Source organism: Bombus vancouverensis, chromosome 9, assembly GCF_051014615.1.
Source record: "Bombus vancouverensis nearcticus chromosome 9, iyBomVanc1_principal, whole genome shotgun sequence".
Classification (NCBI taxonomy): Eukaryota; Metazoa; Arthropoda; class Insecta; order Hymenoptera; family Apidae; genus Bombus; species Bombus vancouverensis.
In genome coordinates, this window is record NC_134919.1 from 7,464,226 (window position 1) to 7,483,289 (window position 19,064).

Below are 19,064 nucleotides of genomic sequence, written 5' to 3' on the forward strand. Positions count from 1 at the left end.
AAGCATCGTAAATGTTCATAATTTTTCTTCTAAACACACTTTGCGGCTCTCAAAACACTTTACACACTGCAAACTCCACAAGAGCAACGCCAAGCATTTCAAATTAATCTTCAAGTGTCTTCCAAAACGAGAACCGGTGGATCCGGCACGCGCGTACCGTACGTGCTACGGAATATTTCAGTGGTACGCACGAGTCCGGTGGACTCACCCCTTTGGTTCGGGAAGGGCTGTTGCAGGCCGGCCTCGTATCTGTCCCGGCGCCGGTCGCGGCCACCGGCGAAAGGGGATAGGATGCGTTTATTTAAAAAATGATTTAACCTAATGGTTTTACATATGTAATCCCGATATAAAGCCGAGGCTAATCTCGGAGAACCACACGCGGTCCATTCGTACATTCGGTCGACGGGTAATCCAACGTGCTCTCGCCCATCCAGCCGCGTGTCTCCACACACCACTTCCGCATCGCCACCCTCCTGACCTGACCTGTGTTCAAACCGCCCTCTCCACCCCGTTTACTCGTTTCTTTTTTTTTTTCGCCCAACTTTTTTTCGATGAGCAAGCACTAACGAAAATCACCAGGTTTTCCAACGCACAGACCGATGTATTTTCGAGGGGTGGTAAGAGGGGCGGTGTTTGCAAAGGCCGAGCATAGGGTGCGTCGTACTCGACCGCGCGTCGGGGATGATTTAGATGGTCCCCGATGATATCCGCGCCTTTTGAAAAATGTCACCACGCCGCTGTGCCGAGGAGAAAAATATAGAAGCCGCGCGTGACCGTACCCCACCCCCTACACCAGCCACGGTATGTGTGCCGCGCTTTATCAGCCCCCGCGGCGCGAAACTTTATTGCCGGCCGAACGATATTTCTCGTCGAATCAGCGGTTAACAAAAGAGGTGAAATACAAGTGGCGATGAGTGAAATTAGAGGATCGCTTCGTTGTAATTGCGATCGTGGTAATCCGGCGCGAACAGGAAGTTTTGGATCTCGTTGTTCGGCTATGTTTCGCTAATCGTGCCAATTGCTTCGATAACGTGAGGTGTTAGAAAAGATTGAATGGAAGTTTCCTGAATCTTTTCTTTTTCTTTCGACCTGATAAATAATAATGATTATTATTATTTATTTATGTCCTATAAGAGGAGAAGTATGTATCTCTCGTATCCGATACCAGAAACGCAGCAGAAATCTTGAGACTAAAGGGACGATTAGTATTTTCTAAATCCGAATTCTTCGACAGTTTATTACACTGTCAGAGAGTCGATTAAAACAACTTTCCTATTAGTAATCGTCTTTAAGGTAAAAATCTCATCTCCACAGTCTCTTCTCCATATAGAACCATAGACCACGCATATTCGAAAACTGCCCCAAGAGAGGCAATCTAATTCCAATGTTCTTTCGCTATGAACACGACAAAACGTGGCCAGCCATACGAGGCCCGCCTGTCTTCAAGATCACAAGCACGAACAATGCGGGTCTCGAATAGCTTTCCAGCTCCTTTCCCGGCACCATTTCTCGCCGAGGTTCGTCGGCGCGCATGGGAGACACCATTCTACGCGTATACAAACGCGCAGCAGTTTAGCGCGGTGAAAACAGCAAAAAGGTACCATAGACTCTCTACGTCTACGTAGAAAAAACACGCACTTAGGTAATCGCGGTACGCCTGCGGGGGCAGCTGCGACGGTTCTTCTAATCAAAGAATTCCCAGCCGGAACGCCGGTGGAAAATTTAAATACGCGAGACGCATTCTGTGGTCGTCTGCGTCGTCATTGTCCTGGACGTCGTCGTTGTCGTCGTTGTCGTCGTAACGAAATAAAACCCCACGGTAAAAGAGAGACATCTGTCGGTTCTTTTAATTACCGTGGTACGTGTGGCCCCAGCTAGAGGCTACCGCACCATGGACCTTACATTTTCCTTCCTTTTCTCTTCATCCCTTATCCCGCGCCCGCCCCTCTCTAGCTTTCTCTCGCTCTCTCTCTCTCGCTCTCTCCCTTCTTCGTCGACGAGCTTTTGTTGCTCCCTTTCCATCACCCTCGCGTCCTTCGTTCATACTCTATCAGATCTGGCTCGTTTGCATGATTCCGCTGCGTGGTCCGAGAATTGAAAATTCGCCTAGAAAGTCTTTCCTCCTGATAGACGACATTAGCATCGTTAGGAGCACGGCGAACAACTCGGTGTTGGAATTCTGTTGATTTAAGAAGTTTAGCATTGATAGATACGATATTTATTTTCAAGTGGTAGTTCGAGCAGATTCGGTCAAATTAATCAGTACGTGATTACGTTAGAAGATCTAATGAAACAGATTGTAGGTGATTTACGGGTTCAATGGAACGGAATCTGTAATTCTGCTGGAATAAAATATGCTACGATTACTGTCGCAATAACATTTTAGAAAATATTGTAAATAATGCAATCTATGAAAGCTTCCTATGGTAAATGCTCCAAATACTACTTCTACGAGTCAGTGTATACGAACAGCGTCGATCATAAAGATTAAATTATATTCAATTATCCGCCAACAATCATAATCTCGTTCGCCTGTAAGAAGAAGAAATTGAAATCCGTTACGTGTGTATTCTTCAATCTGATCCACACGTGGTCGATAAATCTGTCCAAATCCAAATACAGAAACAAATACAGGCCACAGAAACAATCAGCGATTTTCTGAAAACGTGTAAAAGATAAAAAGCCGACATTCTTCTTATCTCTTCGTTCTCTAGCTACAGTCTCCCCCACTTTTCTCAACCTACAACCCATTTCTCCTCTCTCACGTACTTCTATCCAGAGCCTCAGGGTAGACAATCCAAGGAGTTTTTAGGTTTAAGAGTCGCTGGATTTACGATTCAAGTATGACTGGTTGGGATGGAGCGGCGGCACGTCGCGGCCGGAGGATCGAGAAACAAGGCACGCAGGACGAGGCTACAAAGTAGCGGCAAGGAACGCCGTTGGAAACCGATGGCCGCGATGAAAGCGCGACGCAACCTCGAGGATTAACGGGCTTAGTTGCCGACGCAGGTGTCGTCGGGAAGGAGAACGCAAGCGAGAGCCGGATGAATTACGACAGGAGCGTCAGCCAGCCCAGCAGAACGTTGCTCGTTATATTTTGCGTAACATCCCGATTTTATGGGCCACCCTCACACCATCGTTCGCGCGTCTTCCTTCACCGTGGCCCATCCACGCGACTCGCAACAGAGACGCCAAATATCCTTCTCGCGGATCTGGCTACTCTTCGGCCGAGCGCAGTAAAACGTCGATAGATTTACATCGCATCTTTGTTAACAAACAACGCGTCGTTCTTACTTCTCTGTATGCATATTCAAATTATTTAAATTTCATTTCATTACTTGTATTGATAAAAATGATCGTTCGAGATTCGAAATTAGATTCGTTCGCCCGAGTATCGCAGCAAACACTTTACTCGAGATATTCTTGCACATTGCGTTCGTTCTTTCGCGCATTTACATTTTTCGTAAATACACAAGCAGTCGCGGTTTCATTTCCTTTTTACCAACAGACAAAAATTCTGATTGTAGAGGGTTAATTTAATTTAACACATTGATCGCCATAGGAAATTGGTGATAGATCGGAACGATTCAACAGATAGTACGCTGTAATATCTGATTTTTGTAAGACATTTCGTGAAAATTACTACGCTCTTTTTTGACGAATTCTCATTATAATCGGTGTAAAAAAAAATTCCCAATGATCGTAGCGACAGTGAACGTTTACTCTTACGCCATACATCGTTCTTATGGCAAATTATAGAAAATGATCTGATTAAGAATGCAGTCGGACGAAAGTCCAAATGAAACGCGATCAAAGTTTTAGCCGAGCAGGATATCAATTCGACCATAGGACCCGGCTAACCAAAAGAGAAATCCGGTCGCGCGTATGAGCATTAATGGCTTTATAATCTAATGAATTTTTAGGTTAAGCGGCGAAAAGGCCAGCGGGAGATCCGGATAGGTTTTTTCCCCGGGATTTATTGCCGAGAAGGAAAAGATGAAAGCGAGAGAGTTCACTTATCTCTCGTTCGCCGTTACCTTCAGACCGATGCATCCCACATATGAAATAGATTTTGATTTTATTCCTGAAAAAAACGAGGATTTAAAGGATATCTGATAAATAACTGATATTTTGAAAATATTATTAATATCGGAGGAAATATTTAATTCCAGTTTTAAATCAGAAGGAGAAAGGAATGTTATACTACCGAGAAATTATTTTTTTTTCACCTTTTTCACATCTTTTTAAATTACCAAAGCATGGATTTTTTAATATGTACTTTTTCATTGAATAATCAACATTTTCGTTCATGATATCGAAATCAAATTAAAAACTCGATCGCATCGGCAAAGTCTAACACCATCCTAAATGCTCCGATGATCTTGTTTAATCTGCTAAAATATTTTTTCTCTTGTAATTGCTCGATCTTAGAGGACGCGAAAAAAGTCAGAAGCTTCAAGCTCTCGAAGTGGTTGAGATATCTTTGGTAGAAGAAGCTGCGGAAAGGTGCGTGTTAATCGTGCTCGAAAGTTTTTGCGTAATACTCGAATGATAGAGCGAAGTGTTCATTACAGAAGTGGTAAGATAGCAACGATAAATTAAGTGGAATATTATGTCTTACAATGGTACTTACATAGCGTGGCGATTAAGTATTTTTCCCCGCCATCTTCAAATTAACAAAACAAAATTAATAAGTAAAAATTTACTTCCATATTATGTAAACATTGCATGTTTGATTTAAAAAAAAATCTGGCATTTACATAGATAAATGAGCGTGTAATTTTAATAAATTTGTACAGGTCGATTTCAAACTCTCAGGTCTCCAGTTTTTGACAGAATTTTCTTGGGAAATTTTCTTAGAAAAGGAGAAGGCGATCCCAAATTTCAAGCGTATACATATGTAGTAGGTACTTAATCGACATCAATGTTCGAGAAGAAAGCAGAGCACTTAATTCCGCTCGGTGGTCCCGTAACGACGTAATATCGTTCAGTTACTTGGAGTATTTTTATTACGTTCCCGCGGCGGCATGGTACATAAGGGAGGAGGGTGGCTAGGGCACAGACGACAACGGTAGTCGAGGGGGCGGTTTGCTGGGCTTAGGAAGCTATGCTCACGATATAACGAGAGCCATTATGATAAGCGGATGCATAGATTAGACATAACTCGTTAACCCGGCTGTATGCGACGTCTACGATGAAAGACGAGGTATCGATAATCAAGGATGCTTCTATTTAACAGGAAATCAAGCAGCCTGTGTCTTACAAACTGTTCAAACGGGTGTAAAAATTCTTATCGACTTTCGAAAAATCTACAATTGTTTGTTTGTGATTTATTATTATAGAATTGAATTATTACCATACGTAGGTTAGTGTCTTTATGAAACTTTCAACGAGGAAGATGTTATGGAGATAAATGACAAAGCCTTTGATTATAGTCGGAGAAATTAAAACGTGGACACGTAAAATTTTGTCTGCAACCAAATTTCGTTCTCTACTTTCGATTTAATGTTTCATGTAAAAATACTTCCTTTCTTGGTTGCACCACTGTAGCTCTACAGCAACCACCTTATATGATAATTCTTCGCTAAAATATTCTTTTTTATTTAACGAAAAAAAATAACTCTCAACCGCTCGGCACATCTATTCGCTCTATTCTCAGAATGCATATTCGAAAAGTCTATTTTATTTGGATTCGTAATAGAAAGTTAGGAGCTCGTCGACAGTAGTATTTTTATCAGACAAATTTGAAGACAATTGAACGCAGCCAGGCGGGAGAAAAGCGAGGAAGTGAACAAACAAGCTTGGTAAATTATCGGGGGAATACGAGTAGGAGGGTTAAGCGGGGTCGGTGAAAAGCCACGACGAAAGCTTGCAGGTAACTTAAGCGCACAACTGAAGGGAAATACGACGGAAAAGTTTCTAGAACAAAATGATACGACACTGCGTAAGATCCGCTTTGAAGTCAGGTCCGCGCCATTCTTTGTACAAATTGGAAGGAAAGCGCGGCGTAAAAAGCTCCGCTCCGCCCGGAGGTTAATACGTTTATGTAGGAAAAATTATTTTTAATTTTTTCTAGAACCGCCTCTGACGAGAGAGAAGTGTACAAGCACACGGGCGCAAGGGTGTGGCAGAATGCGCGGCACCGCCGTGTAAGAATTTCTTAATTAGATTCGAGCAGCTGCCCTCCGCGCTTCTCTTTCTTTTCTTCCGGCCAAGAAATTCCCCCGTAGCTCCGCGATAGTTGACACAGCGGCATACTAGTCGACGCGTGCTTCGCGTCCAAATATTCGAGCATTATTACACATTTTTCTCCTTTGAGATAATAGACTCTGTCAGATTTGTAATTGAGACTCTAATGAAACCACATACCTAAGAATATGATTTCGCAGATTTCACGCTCGAACCGGCTACCACGCCGCTGCGCTTGAATTAACAGCGCTGTAAGAGCTTGCGACGAACCGATTGCCCCGTGCGATCGAATTTCAAATCGATATATCGTAAAATAAATTATAAATACCTGGTTGCAGGACTCGCTCTCCTTACATAGGACATGATAATTGATCCTGATCCCGATAAAAATCAGATAACATTATGGAAACTACGAAAGCATTAACAGTTGGTCGAAAGAATCGGAGATAAATCGAATAATTTAAAGTCTAAATCTGTCGCTTAGCATTAGTACCGAGAATGTTAAACCTATTCTTGTCTCCACCCATTCATTTAAGAATCGTTAGCGCTCTCTTCTGAATCGAGAAAGATCAACTGGGGAACGGAGAAGCACGATGAAATTTTGGCATTTAGAAACACGTAAACCGGTTAGCAGTAGTTGGTGGGGATAGAGAACACGTATGGTCCAGCGCGACCGTGGTAGGGATAGCCATAAATTTTGATAATACCAAAATTGTGACAGAACGAAGAAAAATCCCCGCGAGGCTGCGGTGCAAAGTGCGAATAAATCGTTGCGTGTGCCTTTGTCAACGAAACATGAAAGGTTGGGCGTGCAAAGGGGTAAGAGAGAGAGGTGGCCGACCCAAAGAGAAAAACCGAGCGAGAACGACGTGACGCGAACGGAAAGGGTAGGGAGAACAGACCGAGGCGCTGGGGTTGACCACGTCGTCTGGTTTTCGACCGACTCTCTGTCTGTCTCTCCCTTTCTCTCTCTCTGTCTCTATGCGTGCGTGCGTACATTTTTATCAATTATTAAGAACTGTGGCGTGCTTTTGCAACCGGGAGCGTTGGTGATGGTAAAGTTGCTTTCGTCCTTGTCGCTGGTGTATCCACTGTAACCAGTCGACGATACCCTATGCCCATCGATTTTTTGTTTCTTTTTCCAACGCTCTTCCTCCTCCTCCTGCTTTTCCTCGTCTCACTGTCCCTTTCTTTCCTCCTGCCCTTTTTCTCTCTTCCCTCCGCTTTTCTCTCGTTCTCCATTTGCGTCAAACCCCTTTCTCTCGCTTTTTCTGCGTGATTCTCTCTTTTTCTTGCCCACCCCCTCTGCACGCTCCTTGCCTGCCTCTGGCCAACGCTGTGCCGTGGACATTAATAACGGCCACGGCTAACCACCGTCAACCCCTTTTGCCAGCGTTACCGTGTCCAGCCACGGAAAGTGCGAGAGTAATAATAAAATATACGAAATGTAGGCGACCATCGTCGCCGCTCGTCCCCGGCTCGTCCCCGGCTCGTCCCCGTGAAAAACAAACACCGCGACACGCTTTGCTGTATTCCTTTCGTTATGCCGCCTGGGGTACGACGATCGTGAAAGATTAGGGTAATTTGCGTTAAATAACGACACGTCGGGATAACTAAGCAAAAGGCCGACGGGGTGGGACGAACCTCGCTTTCGACACTTTTCTCGGTGTTCGAATTAGAGATTTTCCTCCCGAGGATTACGTTTAATTGTCAAGGTGTCGCTGGTCCTGACAACAACCACATAAATTGCGAAGAACGCATTTTTCCAGAAATGAAAAGAATTCAATGTTATTCAATTATACTCGCAATGAAATAATAAGAGACACGTTTGTCCATATTATTAGTGTTACTATAGGAAACGAAATCATATTTGACACATTTTAGTTACTTCTAAGCTGTATTAATCAGCGATGTTGTTAAATGTTAAATTACTGTTATATTACTGTACCTAAAACATCATGAAATTGCTATTGTAGATGGTTTATTTTTGATCGTGAGACTGTACAAGTAGAACAGGTAAGACAATGGCCAGACAGGCAGCAGATCTAAAATGCACCGTTCATCGAACATTCGATACCTTTTATTTATTTATTTATATTAGAAAAAGGCATCAATAAATACAGAAATTATAGCATTTTCATCGAAAAAGAAAACATCTTTTTTACGTATAAAATAAATATTATATTTGCGTAAGCAATACGTTGAAAATAGCAAAGTGCGCCTCTTCTATGCAGGTCAAATATCTGCTATTTCTTTAAACGTCTTAAATATTTTATTCCAACGATCGAAGGTATTCTAGTGAAAGAAATTGTCCACTTGGGAAAAACACTGGAAATTCATAACTTTGAAATATTTTGCGTCTCTTGCATAAAAACAATTAACCATATCGTAACCTTATGGTTCGTGCAAAAAATTACACGTGGACAATAACGAACCTTTTAATTACTGTTGATGAACACATGGATATACGTGTATCGTACTTAACTTATATCTGGCAGACGACCGTGCACAGCGTCAACGACGTTACTGGGAGATGCTCCCGAAAATTCATAAACTTTTCTGCATTGGACAGAACATTTTCCCATGTATTTAAATTTTAACGAGGACACGCCTAAAGACGGATGGACAAAGTGTATAAAGACGAGACCAGTTAGAGGAAAAAGAATTTTTCGTGCGCGACTTTTAAAAACTTTTCTCACGGAACTCGCGGAATTTTTTTAGAACTTTGAGCTTAGTAATATTGAATTATGAATGCGAGCTTAGCAAGTCATGTTCAATTTATCATTATGTAAGACATATTTTATATAACAACAATCTTTTAATAATAAATATATAATGTTTTCCTACCTTTTAGAGTATACAATGAAACGATAAGCATTCGGAAGGCAAGATGGCATCCAGGATCTACGAATGACTCTCATTTGCTAGTTCTAACATCTGAAAATACATTTCGGTAATTAAGAATTATTCTTATACAATAACTCTGATAGAATTCCATTAATCTTCTAAGTCTGCTAAACATTATTATATACTTGGATTAGACTAACGTTTCTTGTACGTAGAAATTTAATTTATTCTTTCCGTCTAATTTTAGTCTTTCGTTCAAAATTTCTGAAATTTCTCGTTCGTTTAATCGTTAATCGAACAAGAAGTTTTGTACGGTTGGCTTAAAATATGCCAGAAAATATCTTAAAACTGATAATAAGTATAATTTCATCTTCTGCCAGTTTATACGAATGCGAAGTGGGTAATAAACCAAAGTACCTAAAATCCTGGAAAGTTGGTCGTGTACCATTTGGTTCGCCATCGAGGATACCAGACTTCACATCTTTGGGTGACATAGCGGTGGACTTTGATTTCGCAACGCCTACTCTACGCAGGCCAGAACTGTTTATTGGCAAAGACATCAACAAGGTATAATTCTAGAACTAAGAAATGTTATAAAATAGTACTATACAAAGAAATTTTATCGAGTATTATATTTCAGGATAATGTGGTTGATTGGAATCAAATTGAATGGCCGATTCTGGTTCTACGTGGAAATGGAGAAGTGCTTATTGTTCGTGGAGATATTTTGCACGATGTGTACGTGATTATGTGTTCCTTTCGTCCCTGAAATTTCTATCGGTATTCGTATTAACTGATCGAACTTTTTACATCGCGTTATCATCTTATTTTTTTATATGGGTTTAGTCCTTTTTGGTTTTATCATATCATAACATTGTATAAAAATTATAAGAATTTTCTCCTCAATGTAATAATTCTTTCACGTGTGCTTATTAATTTGATTAAGTCATGAAAATCCAGTGGTATCGGGATCACTCTCTATGTATCCTCCAGCCGACGATAATTATGGAATAGACTCGTGTTCCATCATGTGTCTACAAACTACACCGCCGATAGTGGTCGTCGCTATGTCTACTGGGAAGATTTATCATGCAATTTTGTTGAAAGAAGAAACGATCAACGACGATGATAACGATAGAACGGTGAGTGTTCTTTTTAAGTTGTTCCTTGCAATTTGTTTTTTACACTTACGTAGTGTTTTGTAATTCGTAATCCAATGAATCGTCTGTATTTCGAAATTTGCAGATTCATCGAATCATACATAATCATTTTTTAGGAGAAGATATTTCTTATAAAAATTTGAAATTAATTAATTCTCTGTATTTAATCAACATTTGTGGCTTTCAGACTTGGTCACAGTGTAGTTCGACTTACAATTTTCACACACCAGAGGATGCATTATACGTTTATGAATGCGTGGAAATAGATCTAGGTCTGTTTTTCGCAGATAACGATGAAAAATATAATTGTCCGATACATCTTCACGCTGACAAGCATAACAAGTCGAGGTAAGTTTTTATAGTTATCTATTCCTTTTATAGTTATTCCGTATCCATAAGCGTAATAAATATGAAATTTCTTTATAGGTATTTCTGTTCTCACAATGCTGGAATCCACATGATCACTCTGCCGATGGTTTCTCAGTTAGATGAATACATAAACGCTTCGAAAGGCAAGAAAGATTAATTTTTCGGTTAATTTACATTTTTGATTCTGTTTATTTTATCGAGCTGCAAGAAAAAACCGGTGTACATTTATTGAAATTTACTCGGTGTGGTCCGAATACTGTTTTTGAAAGTAAATTCTTTCAGAAAACGAAGATACATGTTTACCATCGTTATCGAATCAACCCAGTTTGCAGTACTTAATCTGTAGAAGAACCAAGCACACAGAACAAAACGAAGCTACACCAATTCTTGGATTTGGACTACTGCAGGAGCCATGCGTTTTAGTAGCTTTGTTACATACCGGTGATGTCGTCACCCGTTCTGTTATCGATCTTTACTACTTTCCAGAAATCGAGCTTCCAGAGCTTACAATTGACAAAAAAAAAAAAGTGAGCAATCTATTTTTTTCTTCAGTTACTTAATGACCATCTTATATATTTATATCACACAAACTAAACAAAACATTCTGCTATTTTCATGTAGAATTTAATACATAATCTGATATAAATTATAGGTAAACAAGGAGACGTTCGACATGTACATAAAAAGGTTGCTAAAACGTGAAACATCACAACCCCTTATCAAAATTGGTTCGAAATCTGTCACTCCGCGGGAATGTTTACAGGTATTAAATAATATAAATAAATAAATGATTGATTTCAATGAAAATAAAAAAAAAATGATTTCCGTAACTAGCTTTTATATCACGCCACGGATGTCTTTCGTAAAGAATATTTTGTCAAACATGATACAGTGAGGAAAGAAATCGGGAAGAAAATGCGTGCGTTGAAAGTAATAAAAACCCAGTTATTAAAAGAATTAGATACTTTGCTAGAAACAAAGAAAAAATTGCATCAGACTGCTGAACAGTTGGCTGAAAAGTATGAAGATATTAAGGATGAGCAAGAAAAATTAGCGCAAAGGTAAGTCACGTAATTAGTCTGAACTCTAAATCATAAATCTTGTTAGTATTTTCGATCTTTAACAAAAGATGTTAACAAAACATTACACTGTTATGGTTACTATACCAATAATATGTTACAGTAATTTACTATGAAAGCTTATGGGTTTACAGAGCAAAAGAAGTATTACGACTAGTGAATTACAAGGAACCGTCTATGACTCCTATTGAAAGAGCAGAAGCAGAGGAATTAAGGAAAATGGAAATAAAGATAGAAGAAATGAAAATCAAATTGCTAGAACTGAAAACAAAATCGGAACAAACTGGGCCTATAGAGAATAATGAAAACATTGGAAAGAAAAGAAAAATTGTTTTTAGAGGTGATCAAGAAAACGCCATCAAAAACAACTTGGGACAAATGTGTGTACTGTTATCGTGTAATAAAAATATATTAATTAGATACACAGTTTCTTCCGTTAAGATAATCCGTTTCTTTTATTTCACAGGGCAAAAGATATAAAAGACTTAATTACAGAAGTCAAAAAGTTGGAGGAAGAAGTGAGTATTTGAATTGAATGATAAAGTGTATTACTATCGTTATTTGCAAAAATTGTAAATTACTTTACCTCAAAATATAGGATTTTCGTATAATAAAAAATGATTTTATTTGCAAAATAATTTATTACACTACCTATACATTTGTCCTATATCAACCACATTATTGGCATAAAGAATACTTCCAATAACTTCTCGCTTTGAATTTCTCTTTTAAGTATTAATATAGAAGATACATATATTAGATGCAATATAAATGATATCAACTTTAAATGACGACATATTAAATATTATCGTATTACTTCAATTTCAAGTACATTTATCAAGAAATTAAATTATTAGTGTAATTAACAAATTAGTTGTCAAATAAAATTAAATAAATTAGCAATGTTTCTTTCAATAATGTTATCATTACACTTGTGAAAACATTCGATTTGTTTCTAAAACGATCGCAATTTTTCTTAACAAAGAAAAATCCTACCAATTTATCTGCATGTTATTTCTGTAATCATATTCCTTCGACCACAAAGCATTGTTCAAGGCACAAAAATATAATGAGAAACATCATTAGAATCTTCCATAACTTTTGACTGTAGCAATTTAATCTCAAGTCTCAACTTTTCTTTTTCCATTTCTTGTTTTCGTATCTCGTTTGAATAACAATTGATCTGTAACTTTAACTTGTCCTTTTTAAGTTTTAACATTTCAGTTTCGTGATATAGTTTCCCTTTCTCTGCACGAAGTACTGCCAGTTGCTCCTGAAGTAACTGATGACTGGCTTCGTCCGATAATATTACTTCCGATGTATCGACATCTGCTTTTATAGTCGTTGTCGATTTTGAACCATTTATTTCGCTCTCAGGCCCACTATCAGGCTCTGCCTCGGCATTTGTAGCCTCTTTCATGATCCAAATCCTAGAGTCTGTAGATTCATTAAAAGTATTTGGTGACGATTTTGCAGTTTGGTGTGACTGAGGTGTAAGAGATCTAGTTTGTTGTTTAGGTGAGGTAGATGTTCCTTTTATTTTTTCCATGTCAGTAGTAGGCTGGATGGTTTCAATATCTAAAACTGACACATCATGATAACATAATATCACACGTTCTTTTCTCCAAAAATAAAAACATGATTACAATTATAATTACAATTAATTATAATTACCTCTGGTACTGGGAGACTGACTACCATCTACATTATGTGACAAATGATTGTTACAATAGGTATTAAATTCTCTCTCATCTACGAAAACAGAACCATCAGCGTTCACGATAGACTCAACAATTACAGATGGATCTTCATCTTGCATCACTAACTCTCCTACAATTTCACCATTTGCTGCTATAATATCCCCGTCATTATTTGTTCTTAATAGTTCACCTTCTGTTGTATCAATTTCATCAACTACTTCTTCTTGAGTTAATTGACCACTGTAGGAATCATCACCATCATTTCCTTCGATTACTTCCAATTCTGTTGGTAATCCCTGAAAAATAATTTATTTAATAAATATACTAATGAATTTTGTATCATGAAATTTAGCTGTCTCACATCCTGTCCCCAAGGAGATTCTTGTTCCTTTTTTATCCTTTTTATCGTTTGTGCAATTTCATCTTCAGATTCAGAATACACTTTCCCATCATTGTTTCTCCCTTGCATCTTCTCTATATCGTGAATTTTTTTAAACAGTTGATATGCTCTCTCAGGTGTTATATTCCTCTTTTGTTTATTAGCAGCTGCTATATTAAATAAATCTTTGGAGCGAAGTATCTTGTTTGTTCGTAATCGTACATATTCTTTTAATCTTTTGCGATCAATGTGTAACTGCATGAGATCTTGTACTTCCTGCTTAATTTCACCGCATAATTTCCTTTCTTGTGGAAGATTCTTAAACAGTTCCTAATTAAAGGAAGATAGAATCAAATACACTATTACAAAACTTAACTTAGTATCATTTTATTACTATTATTTACCTCTGAGATTTCATGATTATGTTCATTATTGACACTAGTTACCTCTAGCTTTGTACCATCTTTTGATGCTCTTAACATAATATGAGCAGGACAATTTGTTCTTATCGATCTAAATAAAACAATATTTATAAAATATATTTGAAGATATGAATGTGTTTTCTTATATCCATTTAGTAGGACAAAATAATTATTATAGGAATCTAATTTGAATAGTATATAATTTTATAAACTAACTGAGACTGTCTTCTACCAGCTCCACGTGGTAAAAACTTCTGACCGCCATAAATACATGCATATTTGACAGAATAATATTTTAAACGCTCGCTTATTGGACGAGCAGTTTTCATATGAGCTCCACTAACTGTTCTGCTATCTCTTCTCCAGTAGTGGACCAGACTACGCTTTGAGAACTTCTCCAGTTTATGTTCTAATTCTTCGTAGCTATCAAACATTTCTCCCAAATGAAAAGATACATCCTCATCTTCCACAGTATTTATATCCATCATAAAAGTGACAGTTAACAGTCTATTTTATAAATAAGTATGTATTACTTACTAATCAAAGAATAGGTATACAGTACATTGGAAGGTTATTTGTATTCATTAGTATTCATTTTCGTGTCATTTTACAGGAAATAAATGTTGCAAAAAAGCGAACGTTCTAAAAATCTAAATCGAATCTTGTATAGTCGTTAAAGACCATGTATTATATGTTAAAAATAAAATGAAGGTTAGAATATGTTGGGACAAATGAAATAACATCATTGAAATTATTGTTTGCATTATTGTTTAATTCGACTTCTACTAACGAAAAAAATCTCTCGATAGCAATACATTTGAAGCAAGCACATTGTTTCTCTTATTCGAAACTTTGAGGTTAGATTTCAATTTGATTGGCGTGGTAGAAGCCAGGACGACGAAACCGTGAATACAGCCAAATAGAATTACTCAAGAGCCGGACAAAGACGGGCGGGATTTTTTGTCTTCTACTAATTTTCAATCTTTACAGTGCGACTTACGTCCTGTCATATTTTTTTAGCATTTTTTTCTATAATATCTGTATAATGTTCTATAATATCCAATTGTCACAAAAACCTGTACCTTGATTTTGCGCCATTTCTAATACAGAACAAGTGACTGAACTACAGCGCAACTGTTGTAATTTACTGCACATTCAGATATTTTTTTAGATTTAGAGTAATTTGATCCCCGTCATAAAATAATCTGCCAATATTTCTCACAAGCATAAATTCATTGATTATCCTCGATATCAAATAAACAAAACTTATATAAACTGTTATAAAACATAATAACCTATCATTTAGTATTACAACAAAGTGATAAGTCAACGATATATTCAAAATAATATTTATTGATATTAATATACAGATTTTTCAAAAGAATTCTAAGATATCTTCGGGTGGCTTACAAATTTCTAGTTTACATGAAACTTTATCTTTTGCTATTTTTATACATAAATTTTTATGTATTTTCAAAATAGAATTATAAACCAAAGAATATAATTATTAATGCAGCCAGTCATTATCATCTTCTGTATCTATGGGGGGAATGGGTGGTGGTTCATTTTGTAATATAGAAGACACCTGTAGAAAACATGATTTAAAATACATCTGGAATTAAAATGAATATGAATAAAAATAATTATATAATTATTTTCTTAAAACCTGTCTGAAGTCAGAAATTTTTGGTTCTGTATTGCTAATTTTTGAAGCATCAGTTTCTGTATTATTAGTAGGTAATTCTAATTCAACATCATTAGTTTCATCAGTATTATACAAAACTTGTAATGTAACATTCTAGAATTATATTTTCATTAAAGATTATAAGAAATGGTATATAAGTATATATGAATTAACTTGTTCATATACTTACTTTTATTGTAGTTGCTATTATTGCTCTTATATAACTTATAGAGTAGTATTCATCTACAAATTTATCTGATAAAATGTGGTAAATTCTATTCATTATATATTTGATTTCCTTGTTTTTATTATTATTCTAAGAAACACAATCATAAATATTAAAATATATAAAAAATGTATAGCATAAGAACAGTAGATGAAAAGCCTTACTTCATTTACTTCTTTAGAACTTGCAACTTGCTCTGTGGAGCTGCATTCTTCAGAAAGCTTAAGCATTTTGTTTTCTAATACCACTGTTTCTTCCTTATATCTTTTATTAAGTTCCTTCGCTTCTTCTAAATCTTTCTTCATGTTACTGAATGCAGTATTTGCATCTTCTAAAGATATTTCTAATTCTTTAATAGTTTTGTGCAAGTTCTCATTAATTTGTACTAAAGATTGTTTCTGAGTTTCAAGATCTTTTACTTGTTCTGCATAAAAAATTGAACTATTATATAACCAATATACCGTTATATGACTAATAAGAGTATTCATTTTACCTTTTGATTCATTTAATTCTTTTTCCAATATGCTTATTCTCTCTCTCATTTCATTTAATTGAGTGAAATTATCAGTAGCTATATTATCTATATTCTTGTATGGTTGATTAACCTTTTCTTCAGACGTACTCATGGCTAACAACATTTTCAGAATATTATCCAAAGCCGTTTTATCTTTTATAGGAGATGTAGCATTTTGAAGTTCAAGAACATGAAACTATATATGACACATAATAGTATTTTAATAAATAAATATAAGTTTTTCAGCATATATGTACCTTGTCAAGCACTTTTTGCACATTATCAGCTATCTTAGACATTCCCATTCTGAGTTCTGCATTTGTCATTCGAGTTTCAGACAATAACATATTTAACCCTGGATCTATTATTGTTGGTACTGTTGAAGTTACTGTCTGTGACTGTAATGAATATACCTGACCATCCATGGTAATAAAGTTTGGCTACAATAAATCCATATGTTAATAATACAAGATGATTATTAAGTATAAATATATTTTTCAACACATTTAAATTTATATACTTGTATTTGCGTGGGTGACCATTGAGGAGTAATCACAGATGGATTAACAAAAGATTTGCAAGGAGTATTTGTTGTTGATACATCATTTTTTAGTTTTAATGCCTTATGTGAATTTTTTAATATTTCATCTTCAGATTCTGCTGGAGATTGTTTTTTCTGTAATTCTTCTTGAAATGATTCGACCTAAGATTACGAAATTATAAAATTAAATCAAAATATAAATTAAATTTTGCTGCAAATATATTATTTAAAATTATATTAAACATTTACTTACCTTCTTTTGACGAATCGGTTTATATGGTATGTCATCCTACAAATATGTTATTCATTATTGACTTCAAGATTCAATTACATGTATATATAACTAGACTAAAAGCACTTGAGTATACTTCAGTATCTTCAGAGTCAGTAGTAGTAGATGGGAGTTTTGGTAATATAGATTGTCCCATTTTCGCCATTCGTGATATAATAGAAGCTTTACCACTTGGAATTTTATGCAAATGGGCAGTTTCCCCAGATGTTTGTATATCTGCTACTTGTACTTCTATTAAGATATCTTTCTCCTTGGGAAATCCTGGTCCTAGACTAATCTATAAAACAATCATGTTTAAAATACATGTGTATTTACAATATACTGTTGCTTATTAAAACCTCATGTAAAACCTGTTTATTAGAAGGCACAAATAATATTCTTTTTAATCCTTTAACGCTCCCTAAAAGTGTTCTTTCCCAATTATCATCGATAGATATTTCTACTGTCATTGTTTGAAATGTTGTGGGAATGTCTTTAAGAGGCTGTGTTATTTCCGTTACAATAAAATATTTGATGGATATATTGTCTCCTTCTTTTACTGTTACATCTTTATTAACTGGTGATAAATCTTGATAAAGCACATTTTCTATCCTCCCATTTTTTGAAAAATATCTTGCTAAACCTACTTCTCTTGCAAATTCTATGCAAATATCATTATTTTCAAATAAAATTGACCAGTTCTCCTTATTGCTATCATAATAACTTGAATAATTGTTTGGTTGTATTACATATAAAAAATCTGGTGTTAATGTAACAACTGATACATGTTCTTGTTTGCTTTTATATAATACAATTTGATATATTCTTGTTGCAAGATTTCCTGTAAGAGCCATACCAAGCTTGCCAATTGAAATATAAGCCCCATTTTGCCTATAAGTAACATTAATTATTACATATCCAAAACAAACAATTAAAATAAGAAAATATACTCAAACTCACAATTTGAAAGCATGTACTGCTTTAGCTATTATGACTTCTGTTTTGTTCGAAATTGTTTGAGTCAAAGTACGGGATGTATTTAATTTTTTAGAAATTTGTTTTGTCGAAGAGCAACTATCTAATGTCTTAGCTTGTAATCCAAAAATAGCAGCCAAATTTGATCTAAAGTAAAAAATACACATTTATTCTAAGCATGTCCTTGCAATTGCTAATTAATTGAATTAAAATTAAAGAAACCACCAGAAAAGAATAATGTTAAATTCTGTAGTGGTTATAAATTCTATAACCTTCGTATAAATATAAATTATATTTCGTACGAGTCATACCCAATTACATTTTTTTAATGTTATATATTAATACAATTAGTAGTTTATGAAGAAAGTAAACATACCCCGCTGCTGGCATAAAATCAGATTCATCATTGTCTCGTAAAATTTTATCGAGATTCGGTACCTGAACATTTCCTACATTCATGACTATAAATTAAATTTCTTAAATAAGAGTTTTTTCTGTGCACTAAAAGAACAACGAAAAATATAAACTTAAACTACCTATAAACAGTAAATGACACTTTGTTACGTACAAATTACATGACTAATAAAATCAACGACAGGTGGCGTAATACTTTCTATTCATAAAAGTTAAAAAGTTACAGCTTCAATTCTATAAGTAATGTAAAATTTTTCAACAGTTCATTTAGAAACAGATACAGATACTAATTAC

The 19,064-nt window shown here is 35.9% G+C and overlaps 3 protein-coding genes across 9 annotated transcripts in view; 1 reads left to right on the forward strand and 2 right to left on the reverse strand.

Moving 5' to 3' along the window:
* The window catches only part of mbo (nuclear pore complex protein Nup88), a 72,116-nt gene extending 59,851 nt beyond the window's left edge, over positions 1 to 12,265 (forward strand). The window contains exons 3-13 of the mRNA XM_033345668.2: positions 9,044 to 9,142; positions 9,417 to 9,603; positions 9,677 to 9,774; positions 9,983 to 10,178; positions 10,384 to 10,544; positions 10,623 to 10,708; positions 10,848 to 11,092; positions 11,218 to 11,328; positions 11,400 to 11,626; positions 11,779 to 12,024; positions 12,111 to 12,265. Coding sequence (XP_033201559.2) covers positions 9,044 to 9,142; positions 9,417 to 9,603; positions 9,677 to 9,774; positions 9,983 to 10,178; positions 10,384 to 10,544; positions 10,623 to 10,708; positions 10,848 to 11,092; positions 11,218 to 11,328; positions 11,400 to 11,626; positions 11,779 to 12,024; positions 12,111 to 12,174 — 1,720 coding nt within the window. The 3' untranslated portion in view covers positions 12,175 to 12,265. The remainder of the gene's footprint in view (positions 1 to 9,043; positions 9,143 to 9,416; positions 9,604 to 9,676; positions 9,775 to 9,982; positions 10,179 to 10,383; positions 10,545 to 10,622; positions 10,709 to 10,847; positions 11,093 to 11,217; positions 11,329 to 11,399; positions 11,627 to 11,778; positions 12,025 to 12,110) is intronic.
* Positions 12,266 to 15,183, reverse strand: LOC117163420 (uncharacterized). 6 transcript variants are annotated; one of them, XM_076621310.1, is made up of 6 exons: positions 15,146 to 15,183; positions 14,362 to 14,652; positions 14,128 to 14,236; positions 13,706 to 14,053; positions 13,319 to 13,640; positions 12,266 to 13,222 (listed from the first exon to the last, which is right to left on the reverse strand). In XM_076621310.1, exons 1-6 carry the CDS (start codon positions 15,166 to 15,168, stop codon positions 12,696 to 12,698), a joined length of 1,620 nt encoding a protein of 539 aa, XP_076477425.1. In that variant the 5' UTR covers positions 15,169 to 15,183; the 3' UTR covers positions 12,266 to 12,695. The 6 variants fall into 6 exon arrangements, with proteins under 6 accessions (XP_076477425.1, XP_033201561.2, XP_033201562.2 ...); XM_033345670.2 differs by having other exon boundaries at positions 12,266 to 13,228; XM_033345671.2 differs by lacking the exon at positions 15,146 to 15,183 and adding an exon at positions 14,936 to 15,103 and having other exon boundaries at positions 12,266 to 13,228.
* A 295-nt stretch (positions 15,184 to 15,478) lies between these two features.
* Positions 15,479 to 18,931, reverse strand: LOC117163417 (uncharacterized). Of its 2 annotated transcripts, XM_033345667.2 has the most exons (12): positions 18,733 to 18,930; positions 18,342 to 18,503; positions 17,753 to 18,272; positions 17,479 to 17,679; positions 17,364 to 17,399; positions 17,090 to 17,272; positions 16,827 to 17,009; positions 16,549 to 16,765; positions 16,220 to 16,479; positions 16,020 to 16,145; positions 15,812 to 15,943; positions 15,479 to 15,730 (listed from the first exon to the last, which is right to left on the reverse strand). In XM_033345667.2, the coding sequence occupies exons 1-12, from the start codon at positions 18,813 to 18,815 to the stop codon at positions 15,653 to 15,655; spliced, it is 2,181 nt and encodes a 726-aa protein (XP_033201558.2). In that variant the 5' UTR covers positions 18,816 to 18,930; the 3' UTR covers positions 15,479 to 15,652. The 2 variants fall into 2 exon arrangements, with proteins under 2 accessions (XP_033201558.2, XP_076477424.1); XM_076621309.1 differs by lacking the exon at positions 15,812 to 15,943 and having other exon boundaries at positions 15,479 to 15,757; positions 18,733 to 18,931.
* Between the last annotated feature and the right edge of the window lie 133 nt (positions 18,932 to 19,064).

Bases quoted from the DNA above. Each gene is read 5' to 3' on its own strand.
- LOC117163420 (XM_033345670.2), bottom strand. From the start codon at position 15,168: ATGCTAAAAAAATATGACAGGAC. The intron at 14,237-14,361 runs GTTAGTTTATAA...TGTTTTATTTAG, and splicing joins GCTGGTAGAAGACAGTCTCA to ATCGATAAGAACAAATTGTC. The intron at 14,054-14,127 runs GTAAATAATAGT...TCCTTTAATTAG, and splicing joins ATAATCATGAAATCTCAGAG to GAACTGTTTAAGAATCTTCC.
- LOC117163417 (XM_033345667.2), bottom strand. From the start codon at position 18,815: ATGAATGTAGGAAATGTTCAGGTACCGAATCTCGATAAAATTTTACGA. The intron at 17,010-17,089 runs GTATATAAATTT...GATTTATTGTAG, and splicing joins GGTCACCCACGCAAATACAA to CCAAACTTTATTACCATGGA. The intron at 16,480-16,548 runs GTAAAATGAATA...TTTTTTATGCAG, and splicing joins AGAATTAAATGAATCAAAAG to AACAAGTAAAAGATCTTGAA.